We start from the raw sequence: 14,183 nt of genomic DNA on the forward strand, positions 1-14,183 counted from the left end.
CAACAAAAATTGGACTGATTTTGGCACCCTAATGCAAAATTAATCAGTTAAATCAATATAACTATTATATTAATTTAATTAAATAATACAAAGGGAATTAGGTTAAAATAGCTGCAGCCGAACTGTCCTCGTGCGCGCCTCTAGCACTCCGTCGAAACTTGGAGCGTTGCAATGCCGAGGGCAGCGTTGCAACACTATGACTACTTTGCGTTGCGTCTGCCTTTCAGCGTGGCAACGCTACAATAGTAGCATTGCGACGCTTAACGGAAAAATATTGATGTTCACATCGTTTTTGGCTCCAAACTTGCCCCGATCAATTTCATTTCTTCTCGATCTTTTCCGCAATCGTTACTCTTTTGATCGACACGGACTTACAGACTCGAAGCAAGAATTAAATTTCTCGAAAAAAATACAATGGACTCTTACAATTAATCAAATTAAAAGTAATCTAGTACCAAAATCGAAAATATCCAATTTTGCAAACCAACATTCAAACATTCCAAATACAAAATATTAAACCCACTTCTAAACTTATTTTGTTTCAAAAAATACAAAGAACATGGATGCAAAAAATTGGCTCTGATACTAATTGAAGGGATCAAATTCCAAAGTGGAAGCGTTGTGAACATCTTGCATCTCGCAATTCGATTTTTACATAAACAAATTTAGTATACTAAAACATAATATAAACATGTAATATAACATGCTTCAGGGAAAAAGATTAGACCATTCTTACCTTTGTAGATTCCTAAGCTTCACGAACAATCCTCTTTAAGTTCCAACGAACGACTTCGCCAACGATCTTGATCACGAATAATTTCTTGAACAATCTTGAACATTACGACGAGAGTAACCTCGTTGTTCTCTAGGATTCCAATAGAGTGATAGGTGGTATCAAACTATTGGGAGAGGGAGAGGAGAACAGAGTTTTGGAGAGTAAAGATGATTCTCTTTGTGGCTTAGGAAAAATTTTACACAGTAACACTTGCATGTTGTGTATTGTCAGTGTCTATGTGTCCCAAATGGTCCATAAGGAGGTCTTTATATAAAGAAGGGTTAAACCCTTTTCCTAATTATTTTTCTATTTCCCTTTTCCAAAATTAAGTAATTGATTAACACTTATTTAATTAATTAGCACAGTTAAATAATACTTATTTAATTTAATTTATACATTAATTAAGTGACTATTTATACATTAAATTTAATGTGTAAATATTTAATTATCATAAACATCGTATGTATATATGTAATATCTCTCTATTAATTAATTATTTATGAATCTAATTAACTTGAATTAATTAATTGGATCTTATTCAAATATTACTTTCCAATTTAATTTGAATAATAGATCATATCCATAATCAATTATATATTAATCACATTAATATATGATTTCCTCTAATTAATTTGAACAATTCAAATCATCTCTGAAGTATCCTCTAATGAGCTAACAAGGGGACTTGGTGGACTTGTAGATCAAAAGCTTTAATGATATGAGATTAATTTGCTAAACACGTTAACCAAATTAATCAATATTCGTTAATTGTGGGTACATTCACTAGAGACCCATAACTGCACTCTTCTTGCTACATATATATTTATGTGTCCACGGATATAGACCAATGCTAGTAAGTTAGTCATTCACAAGTGTTCGTAACTCCAATTGTATCATTTTACGGATTATCTCTTAAGTACCAATGCTCCTCTAATGAATAACTTGTTCATGGTCCAATCAATAAACAGAAACCCCTCTTGGCCAATAAGAGGGTAGGGCTCTTTGTTTAAGTCCTAGAGACACCACTTAAGAAACACTCATCTACTTACACTTAAGAGGGAATGAGTGAATTCCATCTTGTATTATTATATTTCCAACTCCCACTCGATCTTGTCCCCAAAATGGTAGACATATTGGGTCGGCGAATTGACCACCATCACCTATACAAATCGAAGGACAATCATTCGTGAGGAGGAGTTCATAATATACCAGGATTAAGCCTATTGAAATAAAAACCTAACTAGTTAACGGTGTTACATCTAGTGGTTACTATTTCGTGGTTCAAGTGCATGATACCCTCTTGCATGTCAACTATTTCAAGTTCCCTTAATTTTAGCCGTTCATCCTCCTCTTCCGTGGAACTATTTGTTGTGCCAGGCCCTATTTGACCAATAGAAACTGCTCGGCCCATTACTCTCTCATGAATACGATCCTCTTGAAATCCGAACCCGATTACCCGAAACAATTCAGAAAGTTGAAACGAAGTGTAAAGCCCACGTACGACTCAGAAACACAACACTGCAATCCGAGCTCTACAGTTCGTTGATTCTGGTTTCAGGTCCTTTTGATTTTTCCTGAAATTCCAAGGGCTTCAGCTGTTGAAACTGGAAATGAGAAGATGGATCAATCACAGCGATCCTCATCACTAACAGCAGTCTCGACTTCCCGCGCTTACCAGTTCCACCCAGCTCGAGCTGCCATTGTCAATCTCTTCGACCTCTACTTAGGAGTAATAACTTAATTGCCCTTCTCACCTCTTCTTTGCTTTCACCTTTTCTCTTTGATTTTAAGTTTCTATCTTCATTTTACAACGGAACAGCATCCACTGTGTTTATTTGTTTGCAATTTATTTTTTTGGGCAGAGGAGTAATCGTCTAAAGCCTGAAGATTCAGCTCGAGAACCTCCGTGAGTGTTTTTGTTTATTTTCTTGTTTATGTTCTTTGTTGTTTTATTGGTTTATGTTTGTTCAAAAAGCGTGTATATGTTATTGTTGGTGTCTTCTCTTGGTTAGTTTGCAATCTTTCTTATTATATGATTCAGACACTAACTAGTTCCTTCAACCTGCATCTGGATAGTTTAAAAACTAGGTGAATCACATTGTTCTGTTTGAGCAGGTAAACATTTTATTTTTATTTTTTATTTTTTATAAGTCAATGAAATATCCAAAGTGTTACAAAATGAGCCCACGATGGGATTACAAAAGATTCCTCCAAAAAAGATACAAGGAAATTTAAATTGTAACTTGGGAATGGTTGTATATTTTTGCATCAAAAGAGAGCATTGGATAAAGATGATTCCAGAACTTCCCCGGGGTTTCTCTCTTTTCCTTGGAAAATCCTTGAATTTCTTTCATCCCAAATTTTCCATAATATGGCTTTGATGATGCTAACTCATAAATGCTCTCTAGTATCCTTGAAAGGGTAATCCAGGAACTATAATCTGATCCATGGAATGTTTGAGCTGGTAAACATTTGTCTCGCAAAATTTCAATCGATGCCACATTCCTCTTTTGGTATGGTCCATGGTCTAACTACCTCTTTGAAGAATTTTTAGGGTATTATTTGGTGTTTCTGCAATTATGAATCAGAATTCATACCATAACATATCATAGTGGTCATCTATCTGGGATTTAATAGCATATGAGTTTTCTTGAAAATCAAATATAGTAGAGTGAGATGGTTGTCTTGTGAGAAATTTCAGGTGCATGCAAGTGGACCCTAACACTCACAAATATCCATTTCTTTTCTTTTCATCATAACATAACCTACCCTTTTTAAGAGCTTAGAAGCAGATACTATATAGCCTGTTTTCAAGACTAACCAGCTTAAACAAGGACTATGAAACGAGCTAGCTACATCTAGTTATTACATCACTAACCAATTTCCATTTTTGTTTCAATTTCATTCAATAAGACATGGATTTGTGCTGTAAGTTGTACAATTGTGTTTTTTAGCCAATGTACAGCTGTGTCCTTGAGTTCTAAAGTTATCTGGAGATCCTTTCTATTATTCATTTTTATGTACATGTCTCTTCCAAAGTAAATTATGGTACGGTACAACAATGTCTATTCCTGTTCTTCTGTGGCTAAATCTGTACAAAAATATGGTTCAGTGTGTTATTTGATAATGAAAAATGATTTACATACTCTATTCATTTTGCATGATTTAATCCTTAATCCATTGACTGGAAACTCAACAATGGCTTTACCTTTGCCTGCCGCCTACCATGGTCTCTCTCTCTTTAGGAATATATTTCTCTTGATTTCTTGTAAATAAAAGGCTTTACCTTTCTGTTTTTTGTTCAATATGAAAGAGGCTTCACCTTTTACCAGGAAAAACAAAGTGTTATTGGCATTTGAGTGATTTTATGTTCACGCTGAGCTGCAGGTTTCTCATCTTTGATTTCTTCAACATGTTTTATTTGTTTTATTTTATTCTTAATTGATGTCGTGCCTTCCAGCATTGAGTTTCTTGAATTGAGTTGTGATCGGTGATTTTATTTTCATTTTCCCGTTAGGTGGATTTCCAATCTAATTTTTCAATGCTCACCAAAGTCCCTGAAAGTGAATTTCTCGATAATTGTCTCGCCATTATTCTTCTATTAAATTTTCTTTTGAGAATGAGAGCCATATGCTTTTATAGGAGGATCATTAGATTTGCACAAGGTGTTCCAATAAGTTGTGTAATTGCTCCAATCGATAATTTGAGGATATGATGGTAACAACTCTTATACTTCATGGGCTTTTAAATTTTTCCTAAAGTGAATTGACTGATAGAAGATACAATACTGGGTGCTGTTAAGTTGCAGATGCAGGCTTAAAGTACAAAGTTATTGTGTGACTCTGGAGATTTGACTGTTACATTCATAAATTCTTTTGAATAACCTAATTTTTATGATAGTGAAATGACGTTTTATTTCTCCAGATAAACAATAATTGAAGTAAATACATAAAAATAAAATGCTAAATCAATTAGAAGAAAGAAACCAAATATTGTTTGGACAAATTTTCTGGATCAATCATTTATGTGTAACTTCTCTAATCTTAATTTTCATTACATGTTTTCAGGAACAAGGCCCAAAAGCGTGTACTAGCTATTAACAGAGAGCTTCCTCCTCGAAATGAGCAGTTCCTTTTAGATTTTGAGCAAATTCAGAATCAATTTGCAGTGAGTTGCAGAACCTAATTCAGAATTTCATATCATGATGCGTTTGAACAGTTTTATTTTCTTCTATTTTGCCCAACAATATTGAACACCATGTTTAACAAATGGGGAAACCTTTTGGCTTTCAGGACCATGATCAATTGCGTGCTGTGACTGAGTCAGTTCTCATCTCCCTAGTTGTGCAGTGCAGTGGGCATGTACCAAGAGCAGAATTTCTTCTATTTGCTTTGCGGAGTTTATGCAGTATAGGTTACATCAATTGGGACACTTTTCTGCCATCCCTTCTTTCTTCAGTCTCATCTGCAGAAGTTTCCGTGGGTCAGGGAAGTCAAGCTGCCTCTACTGTCTCAACAACCAATTTATCGCAGTCTGGGGTGCTTCCATCCTCAAACCCAGTGCCCAATAGTTCTACTTTTCAGTCTTCCAATCCTGCTTCTCCGTCACCATCAGTTCATGGAATCAGTTCACCTGCTCAATCTAGTATCGATCCATCTTCTTGCACAGCATTATCACCAATCAAATCCTCTGATCTTTCTGGGACTGGATTACCATCTGCAGTTAGGGTCAATTCATTTTTGAGAAATAATGCAATAAGCAGTCTACGTCAACTTTGTTGCAAGATTATCTTAAGTGGTCTTAAATTTGATTTGAAACCAGTGACACATGCTGATATTTTTTCCCACATGCTCAATTGGATGGTTAATTGGGACCAACGGCAACAAGGGATGGAGGAATCTGAGAATATGAAATCCTGGAGGCCTGACAAGGCTCTCATTGAATGGCTACATAGCTGTTTGGATGTGGTCTGGCTTTTAGTTGAGGAGAATAAATGTCGGGTGCCCTTCTATGAATTACTACGCAGTGGTTTGCAATTCATAGATAACATTCCTGATGACGAAGCCTTATTCACACTCATCTTGGAGATCCATAGGAGGCGAGATATGATGGCAATGCACATGCAGATGTTGGATCAACACCTTCACAGCCCTACATTTGGGACTCAACGGATTTTTTCTCAAACAATGCAGAACATATCTGGTGAAGCAGTAGCAAGCTTGCGCTATTCACCAATCACATATCCAAGTGTACTTGGTGAACCTCTTCATGGAGAGGTGAAAAACTTAATCTAGAGCTTAAAGAGGGTTTCTATTCAATGTTAGAGTCGATGAGTAAAATAGAGGAAAACCAAAAATGTATCTTGTCTAGCTATTTGAGAGACGTAGAAATAAAATAAAATGAAAGGAAAACATGCAATCATATCTCTCCAGGCCAACTGACTATTTCTTTCCCCGTAGATGAGGTTAAATTTAGAAACATTTTAGGTGTATGTTATAAGTTGCAAAGATATTGCAATTGTCTGTGTGTAATAGAGTCTGCTACTCTTTAGCTTCGTTATGGAAAAATGGAACCAATGGGGACCTATTATGAAGTCTCTTTTATGAATTGCCAAATATCTGCATGTTAAAACATTCATCAATTGTGATTTCAGATCTTTTATGATCTGTTATATAATCTCTAATACTCCCTGTCCCTATATCATTGTGTCTTTATATATTGCCATATGAGCACCTTTCTAATTCTATCAATTTGGTTGAGTTTTTATTTAGCATGTTATGTGATTTCAATTATAGAAATCCGACTTGAATTCTATACCAAGTTTTTCTCCTCTCAAATATACTGTAGACCTTCTAAATACTTGTTGTAGTCTTCATACAGTAACTGATACAATGCCCTTTTCTAATTTATTCATTTGATTGACATTCTGTAACTGTTGTTAAATTGGTTTTGTTTATCTGGTTTAGGATATTGCATCTGCTATTCAGAGAGGAACTCGAGATTGGGAAAGAGCTATGCGTTGTATAAGGCATGCTCTTCGCACAACTCCATCACCAGACTGGTGGAAGCGTGTGCTTCTAGTGGCTCCTGGATATAGGTCTCCTGCACAAGGACTCAGTCCTGGTGCTGTTTTTACATCTGAGATGATATGTGAGGCGACAATTGATAGAATATTTGAGCTATTGAAGTTGACAAATTCAGGCAACTACAGTTTCTTTGTTATTCTTCTTTTTATTCTGCCACTTAGGCATGATATTCTTTATGAAAGTTGGTTTCTTGTAAAGAAAAATGTTAATCATTATTAATCTTAAATCACTAATTGACCTAAAAGCTTAAGCTGATGGGTGAAGGTAAATTTAATCTTATATCATCTAACACTTTCCTTCACTCGTGGGCTTGAAATATGAAGAAAACCCAACAAGTGGAAATGAATATTAATTGGGGAGAAGACAACAATACTGGGGCTTGAACAATAGACTTCCCTAGAGCACCTACTTTGGTACCATCTTAAATCACCGATTGACCCAAAAACTTAAGTCGATGGATGAAGATAAATTTAATCTTGTATCATCTAACAATTAAATTTACCTTCACCCATAAGCTTGAACTTTTGGGTCGATCGGTGATTTAACATGGTATCAGAGTTGGTGCTTCAGAAGGTCCTGTGTGTTATTTCCTCAATTAATATTGATTTCTATTTGTTGGGTTTTCTACATATTTCAAGCCCACAAACGAGGGAGAGTGTGAGATGATATAATATTAAATTTACCTTTACTCGTAAGCTTAAGCTTTTGGTCAATAGTTGATTTAACGAAAAGGAAAGGAGTTAAACTTTTTCTTTTACTCTTCTCCTGAGAAATAGGTAAGATTATAGTTCTGTTCTGTCTACATATTCCTTTGTTGATGTGTGCGTTACTCATTCCAATAGTTCTGTTTGAGCCAACAACTAATAATGATAGGAAAGATACTTTATGAAATATGTCATAATACCAAGGCATCTGAAAGTGAGCACTAGTTTAAGTTACTAAACATTAGCATCATTGAAGCTTCAGAGCTTGGAATATGGTGCAACCTCAACTGTCTTTTTTAAATGAACATATTTTTAATTGATTATTATTATTACTTTTTTTGAAATATTACAACTAAAATCTATATATTCCCTATAGTAGTTTCCTAAAAATCACTCCAATTTGAGTTAATTATTGGACTAATAGTTGCAGGAGGAACTGGGAAGCATATACATAGAAGAGCCATGGTTCTTGGTCAAGTCCAAAGCGTCTTCCCTATACATGCACTTTTGTTGTAAGATCCCCATTTTTTCCCTAACTGTAGCCTCAAACAAATGCTTTCTCATCCTGATCCACATGGTCTTAGTGCTTCCTTTTCTGGCATCTATGACCTCACAACTAATCAGTCATATCATATCGAACTAGGTCAACAAGTACTCAAGATTGTTGGAACAACAAAAACATGACGTTTCATAGTTTCCTTATATATGGTGCTGGAAGAACAAATGTGCTTAGTTTTATTCTGCCGGACAAAGCAAACAGCTGGAGCCCGGGACTTAAGAGAGCCATTTTGGACATCTCCTTTGTAATCTATCTTTTGAGTCAACACACTTTGAAACGGGTCGAGTTTAGAAATCTAACCTTGTTTGGAAAGGAAGTGGCTCAACCTCACTTCCTTATTTCCTTCCCAAGGGTGTCCACCTTTGTCTCTTGAATCAAAGGCAACCTTTGTAGGAAGTAGGAATAGGAAAAAGAGGCAAAGCATGTGGGAGCAAGCTAGATAATACAGTTTAAATGGTGTTAGTTGGGGTACAAGTTGAAATTTCTTCACTTGCCCAATTTCCTTAAGATTCTTTCTCAGGTAGGATTTCTCAATTCTACCTGTTTAGGATCACTCTCGAGGAATATGCTGCAACTGATCTTTAATTTTCTAATTTCCACGTTAATTTATTTTTAAATTAATATTTGTCTGCATCATGAATTTCTGTTTATCTGTGATCTATATTTCTAATTGTATCTAGAGATATATAATTGACTCTTTCTAGAGTTTAATAGTGGATTTATTATCCTTTAACATGTGTCATATTGTAAGTATACAGTTTAAATAAAATGACTCAAAGTAGCATCGTTATGGTTGTTTTTTAGTTACCGACACTAGAAATCTTCAAATTTTTATTAGCATGTGATAACCAACTTATTGTAACTTTTGTTTGCAGAGATACATTGCTGGCAAGAGTGGCTTGTTTTCTCAGATATATTCTTTTTTCTTATGAAAAGTGGATGTATTGATTTTGCGGACTTTGTGGCTAAGCTGTTCTCTCGTGTAACAGAGGGAGGTCACCATGTTTTAAGGACAAATCATGTCACTTGGCTGTTTGCACAAATCATTCGGGTTGAACTTGTGATGAGTGCTTTGAATTCAGATGCAAGGAAGGTTGATTTTGAATGACGAATTCATTGCACTTGATAGTACCCATGTACTCTTGCATTTTCTCCTAATTGCTTCTGTCTAAGATGTACTAACTGAAGACTGAACGTAATTGACACTCCTAAATATGTTGAGAAATTTTACAGTTTATAACAAGACGTTGCAGCTGAAAACTTTGGCTTTATAAAATTATCTTAGTATTTGTCAATCCACTAGCATATTGTTAATCTGCATTAGCAATGTTGTGGAATCGAAGTCTGATTTTCTCAAAATTGGAAAAGTTAATTTTCATGTTAAATGTGCCGCATGAAAACGTTAATTATGTATGGAAATTTGATTAATTCATATGTAATACGGTTGTGGAGGATTCTTTTCATTGATGCACTAACGTTTCAAATATGTTTCCAGGTGGAGACGACAAGAAAAATAATATCATTTCATAGAGAAGATAAAAGTGCTGATCCAAATAATCCTCAAAGCATCTTGCTTGATTTTATTAGTAGTTGTCAGAACTTGCGTCTTTGGTCACTAAACACAACAACAAGAGAATATTTAAATAGTGAGCAGCTACAGAAAGGAAAACAAATTGATGAATGGTGGAGGCTAGCAAGTAAAGGTACATGTTGCATAATACATGTAAAATTGTTGAGTCATGCTACACATTGTAGGTCTTTTTTGTTTTATTTTGTTGAGTTCACACATCGTAGCACTAATATACGCTGAAAAACTAGAATAGTTCTTATTTATTTTCCATCTATTTAGAGAAGTCAACTGATGCGCCACATACATATTTTTGTCATCCCTTACTAACTTATAGGATAGGCTTACCCAGAAACAATTCTGCCTCTGTTGAATTCTATCATTCCCATAAATTCCAAATGAATACTTCATATCTTAGGATATTTTGACCTTTCAAATTAACTTGCTCAAATCAAGTGGGCTAGAAATCTTGGCAACAGAAATCGCTGAAGTATAAAATAAGTAGATTAAGAATTAGATATAGCCGGGGATTGAAACCTTAGTTTTCTGCAGGGAAAGGGAACCTTATCAACCCACAAATAATGAGTAAAAATTCACTCTTGGTTTTCCTCATCCTTGAGTTTTCTCCTGAAGTTAAAGATCCAACTCCCATTCATATTTGCAGCATTGATTAACAAAAAAAAAAAAGATGAATTTCTTTTCTCCTGGAAGAATGACTAAAGGAATCCGCAGATTTAATAATTTGATTGAAGTTGCAGGGCTTTCGGAAATTCTTTTATCTAATGGCATGTTCATTTGGTCTTGGGAAGTGGATGGGGCTGGATTTGTGATTAGCTCTAAACTATAGAAGGCCAAGGAAGTCCTTAATCTTGGTTCTCGGATTTTGAAGCTCGAAAGAAAAATCATGAGGCGAGTCCTCTTTTGGAACTTGCCCTATATTCAGCTCGCCTTTGTGCTTCTTCTTGGTGTTCTCTTTCTAAGACTTATTCTAATTATTCTATTCCGGATATTAGTTTAAATTGAAATGCTTTTATTCTCTCTATTTAATCCAACTTTATCCTTTGATGTATTTTCTTTCAATTATTATTTCTTGTATTTTTGAACATTAGACTCTTCTCATTATATCAATGATATGTCCTGTTTTCTTTTCAAAAAGCAAAAAAAAAAAAAAAAGAAAGAAAAAGATTGGACTTCACTCAACAACCCACTCACGGCTTATAGTTCCAGAATCTCACTTTGACGCAGTTGCCCCTCTTTGAATTGAGATGTCTCCTGGAAAGGCTTCAACAAGGGATTTTAGTACGTTTCACCCCCACAGGATTCCAAATCAAGAATCCTACAAACTATTCTTTTCATCTTTAGGAACTCGTGGCTTCAACCCCAGAATACTCAAAATTGTTTGCCAGTGGGACTTTTTGCTCCAAACATGGAAGCTAAAATAGTCGATTGGGTCAGCAGATCTTTCATGCCTCTTGGTAAAACCTGCAAACTTCTGTTATGCGGACCTGGTTTAGTGAAAGGGTACTTGAATATTCCGGAGGCAACAATTTCCACAATAGACTAAGAAACTTGGCTACATACTGGAGACTTAGTCTACTTCGATGAAGAAGGATACTTATATGTTGTTGATTGTTTGAAGGAGGTTATGAAGTATAAAGGCTTTCAGATTACTCCTACTGATTTAGACGCCATGCTGATCTAGAAATTCTTGATACTGGAGTAGCAATGGCTGGTGATGAAGAATGTTGGGAGATTCCAGTGGCATGTGTTGGTCAAGAAGCCAAGGAGTACACACTCACGAAAAATGTTATAGATTATGTTTTCAACAGATTACACCATATAAAAAGGTTCGGAAAGTGATTTTTACAGAATCGATTCTGAAGTCTGCTGCTGGAAGATCAATTATTTACTAAGCTGCCTGTTGTACTTACTACTAAGTATTGGGAAAAAAAAACTTAGTTGTTGATGAAAAAGAGATAAGAAAAGAACACAGAGTTTTACGTGGAAAACCTTAGAACAGGGAGAAAAAACTACGATAGAAGACTGATTTTTATTATTATTTTGATATACTGATTACAAGAAAACTGCTCAAATAAATAGACAAGTAGGAAACTCTAGGTGCATGATAAATTAGAAAAACACCCCTAGGTTAAATATTTATTTTGAATACCCCTCAAGTTGGTGCGTAGATGTCAATAAGACCCAACTTGCTAACACAATGATCAAAGCTGTGTTTGAGCAACCCTTTTGTAAAGACATTTGCGAATTGCTGATTTGAAGGAATATAAGGAATGTATATGCTTCCATTGTCCAATCTCTCTTTGTGAAATGTTTATCAATCTCCACATGTTTGGTCCTGTCATGCTAAACAGGATTATTTGCAATACTCATTGCTGCCTTATTATCACAAAAAAGTTTCATTGGGAGTTCACTGTCTTGATGGAGATCCGTCATAACTTTCTTCAACTAGATCTCTTCATATATCCCTAGGCTCATGGTCCTGTATTCAACTTCAATGCTACTTCTGGCTACAACCCCTTGTTTTTTACTCCCTCAAGTAACCAGATTCCCCCACACAAAGGTGCAATACCCAGACATTGACTTTTTGTCAACAACAGAACCTGCCCAGTCAAAATCGGTGTAAGCTTCAATGCAACGTTTATCAGACTTCCTGAACATCAAGCCCTTACCAGGAGTTGTCTTCAGATATCTTAAAATGCGCTCAACAACCGTCATATGTTCCTCGTAGGGAGCTTGCATGAATTGACTGATAACACTCACCACGTAAGATATATCAGGTCTAGTATGGGATAAGTAAATTACTTTCCCAATTGGTCGCTGATATCTATCTTTGTTGACGGGAACTCTGTTATCCATATTACTAAGCTTTGCATTATACTCCACAGGGGTGTCAACAGGTTTACACCCAGTCATACCTGTCTTTTTAAGTAAGTCAAGAGTGTACTTTCGTTGGGAGATTGAAATACCCTCTTTTGATCGAGCAACTTCCATCCCGAAAAAGTACCTCAACTTTCCAAGGTCTTTAATCTCGAACTCCTCGACCATTTTCTTTTTTAGTCTCATAATCTCAGTAGCATTGTCACTACATAAAACTATGTCATCAACATAAACAATGAGGACTGCAATCCTCCCGGAGACCAACTTCTTTGTAAACAACGTGTGGTCTGAGTACCCTTGATTATACCCTTGGGATTTTACAAAAGTAGTGAATCTGTCAAACCAACCCTCGGGGACTGTTTTAACTCATACAACGACTTTCTTAGTCTGCAGACCTGGTGCTTAAACTGACTCTTGAATCCTGAGGGAGGACTCATCTAGACTTCCTTTTCCAATTCCTCATTAAGAAACACATTTTTTACATCTAGTTGATGAAAAGGCCAATATTTGTTCACTGCTACCGATAACAACACTTGGATAGCATTAAGCTTGGCCACAGGAGAGAAGGTTTCAGAATAGTCTATTCCAAAGGTCTGAGTAAACCCTTTGGCAACTAGTCTAGCCTTGTATTTGTCAATCATCCCATCAGACTTGTATTTTATGATAAAGACCCATTTGTATCCAACCGTCTTGTGCCCCTCGGGGAGAACAACCTGATCCCACGTCTCGTTTTTCTCAAGAGCCCTCATTTCTTCCATAACTGCAGCCTTCCATTCAGGAGTCTCTATTGCTACATGTATGCTACTTGGTATCATCACTGTATCTAGACTGGTAGTAAGTGTCTTGAACTCAGGTGACAGGTTACTATATGTCATGTAACTGTGCATAGGATACTTTATAGAGGATCTAGTGCCTTTCCTCAGGGCAATGGGAAGATCGAGAGAAACGTCATGGATCTCCACCTTGTCTAGTTCTTCACCATATTTGGTTGTTTGCTCTAGGGGTTCATCTTCTGAAGGACCTTTCACAATTCATCTTTACTAGTACCACTTTCATTCTCTGGAGTCGTTTCCTCAACATGAGGTGTCATATGTGTTCCAGCAGTTCTACATCACTGTAGAAATGCAGTTCAACGCGAAAATCGCGATTCTGCGAATCGATAATGGGGAAGACCAACAACACCTATTTTTTAACTGCGTTTATGCACAAAGTTGCTGGTTCTCGCTCTTCAATATCTTCAATTTGAGTTGGTCCTTTGGAGCAGAATTTAGCCTAAATGTGCAGCAGATGTTGATAGGGCTAGCTGTCAAGAAATCACACCAGATTCTGTGGGTCAATGCTGTCAAGGCTGTTCTATCTGAATTATGGTTTGAACGGAACCAAAAGTCTTCCAAGACAAGGAAACCCCGTGGTTCTCAAGATTTGAAGCTGCCAAGTTGAAAGCATCACTATGGTGCTCCCTCTCAAAAGCCTATGCAGCATATTCTAGCCAGGAAATCAGTCAAAATTGGCACACCTTCCTTTCTCCAGCTTTCTGAAGTTATCATTGTTTTGTTTTTAGTCGTCTTTGGCTGTCTTTTGTAATGACTTTCCA

The 14,183-nt window shown here is 36.1% G+C and overlaps 1 protein-coding gene across 1 annotated transcript in view; it reads left to right on the forward strand.

Annotated features, from left to right (window-relative positions):
* Positions 1-2,239: 2,239 nt before the first annotated feature.
* The window catches only part of LOC120068006 (mediator of RNA polymerase II transcription subunit 23), a 55,029-nt gene continuing 43,085 nt past the window's right edge, over positions 2,240-14,183 (forward strand). The window contains exons 1-7 of the mRNA XM_039019666.1: positions 2,240-2,504; positions 2,638-2,681; positions 4,843-4,942; positions 5,068-6,051; positions 6,742-6,976; positions 9,000-9,217; positions 9,620-9,827. Coding sequence (XP_038875594.1) covers positions 2,394-2,504; positions 2,638-2,681; positions 4,843-4,942; positions 5,068-6,051; positions 6,742-6,976; positions 9,000-9,217; positions 9,620-9,827 — 1,900 coding nt within the window. The 5' untranslated portion in view covers positions 2,240-2,393. The remainder of the gene's footprint in view (positions 2,505-2,637; positions 2,682-4,842; positions 4,943-5,067; positions 6,052-6,741; positions 6,977-8,999; positions 9,218-9,619; positions 9,828-14,183) is intronic.

This window comes from Benincasa hispida, chromosome 12, assembly GCF_009727055.1.
Source record: "Benincasa hispida cultivar B227 chromosome 12, ASM972705v1, whole genome shotgun sequence".
NCBI classification, from domain to species: Eukaryota; Viridiplantae; Streptophyta; class Magnoliopsida; order Cucurbitales; family Cucurbitaceae; genus Benincasa; species Benincasa hispida.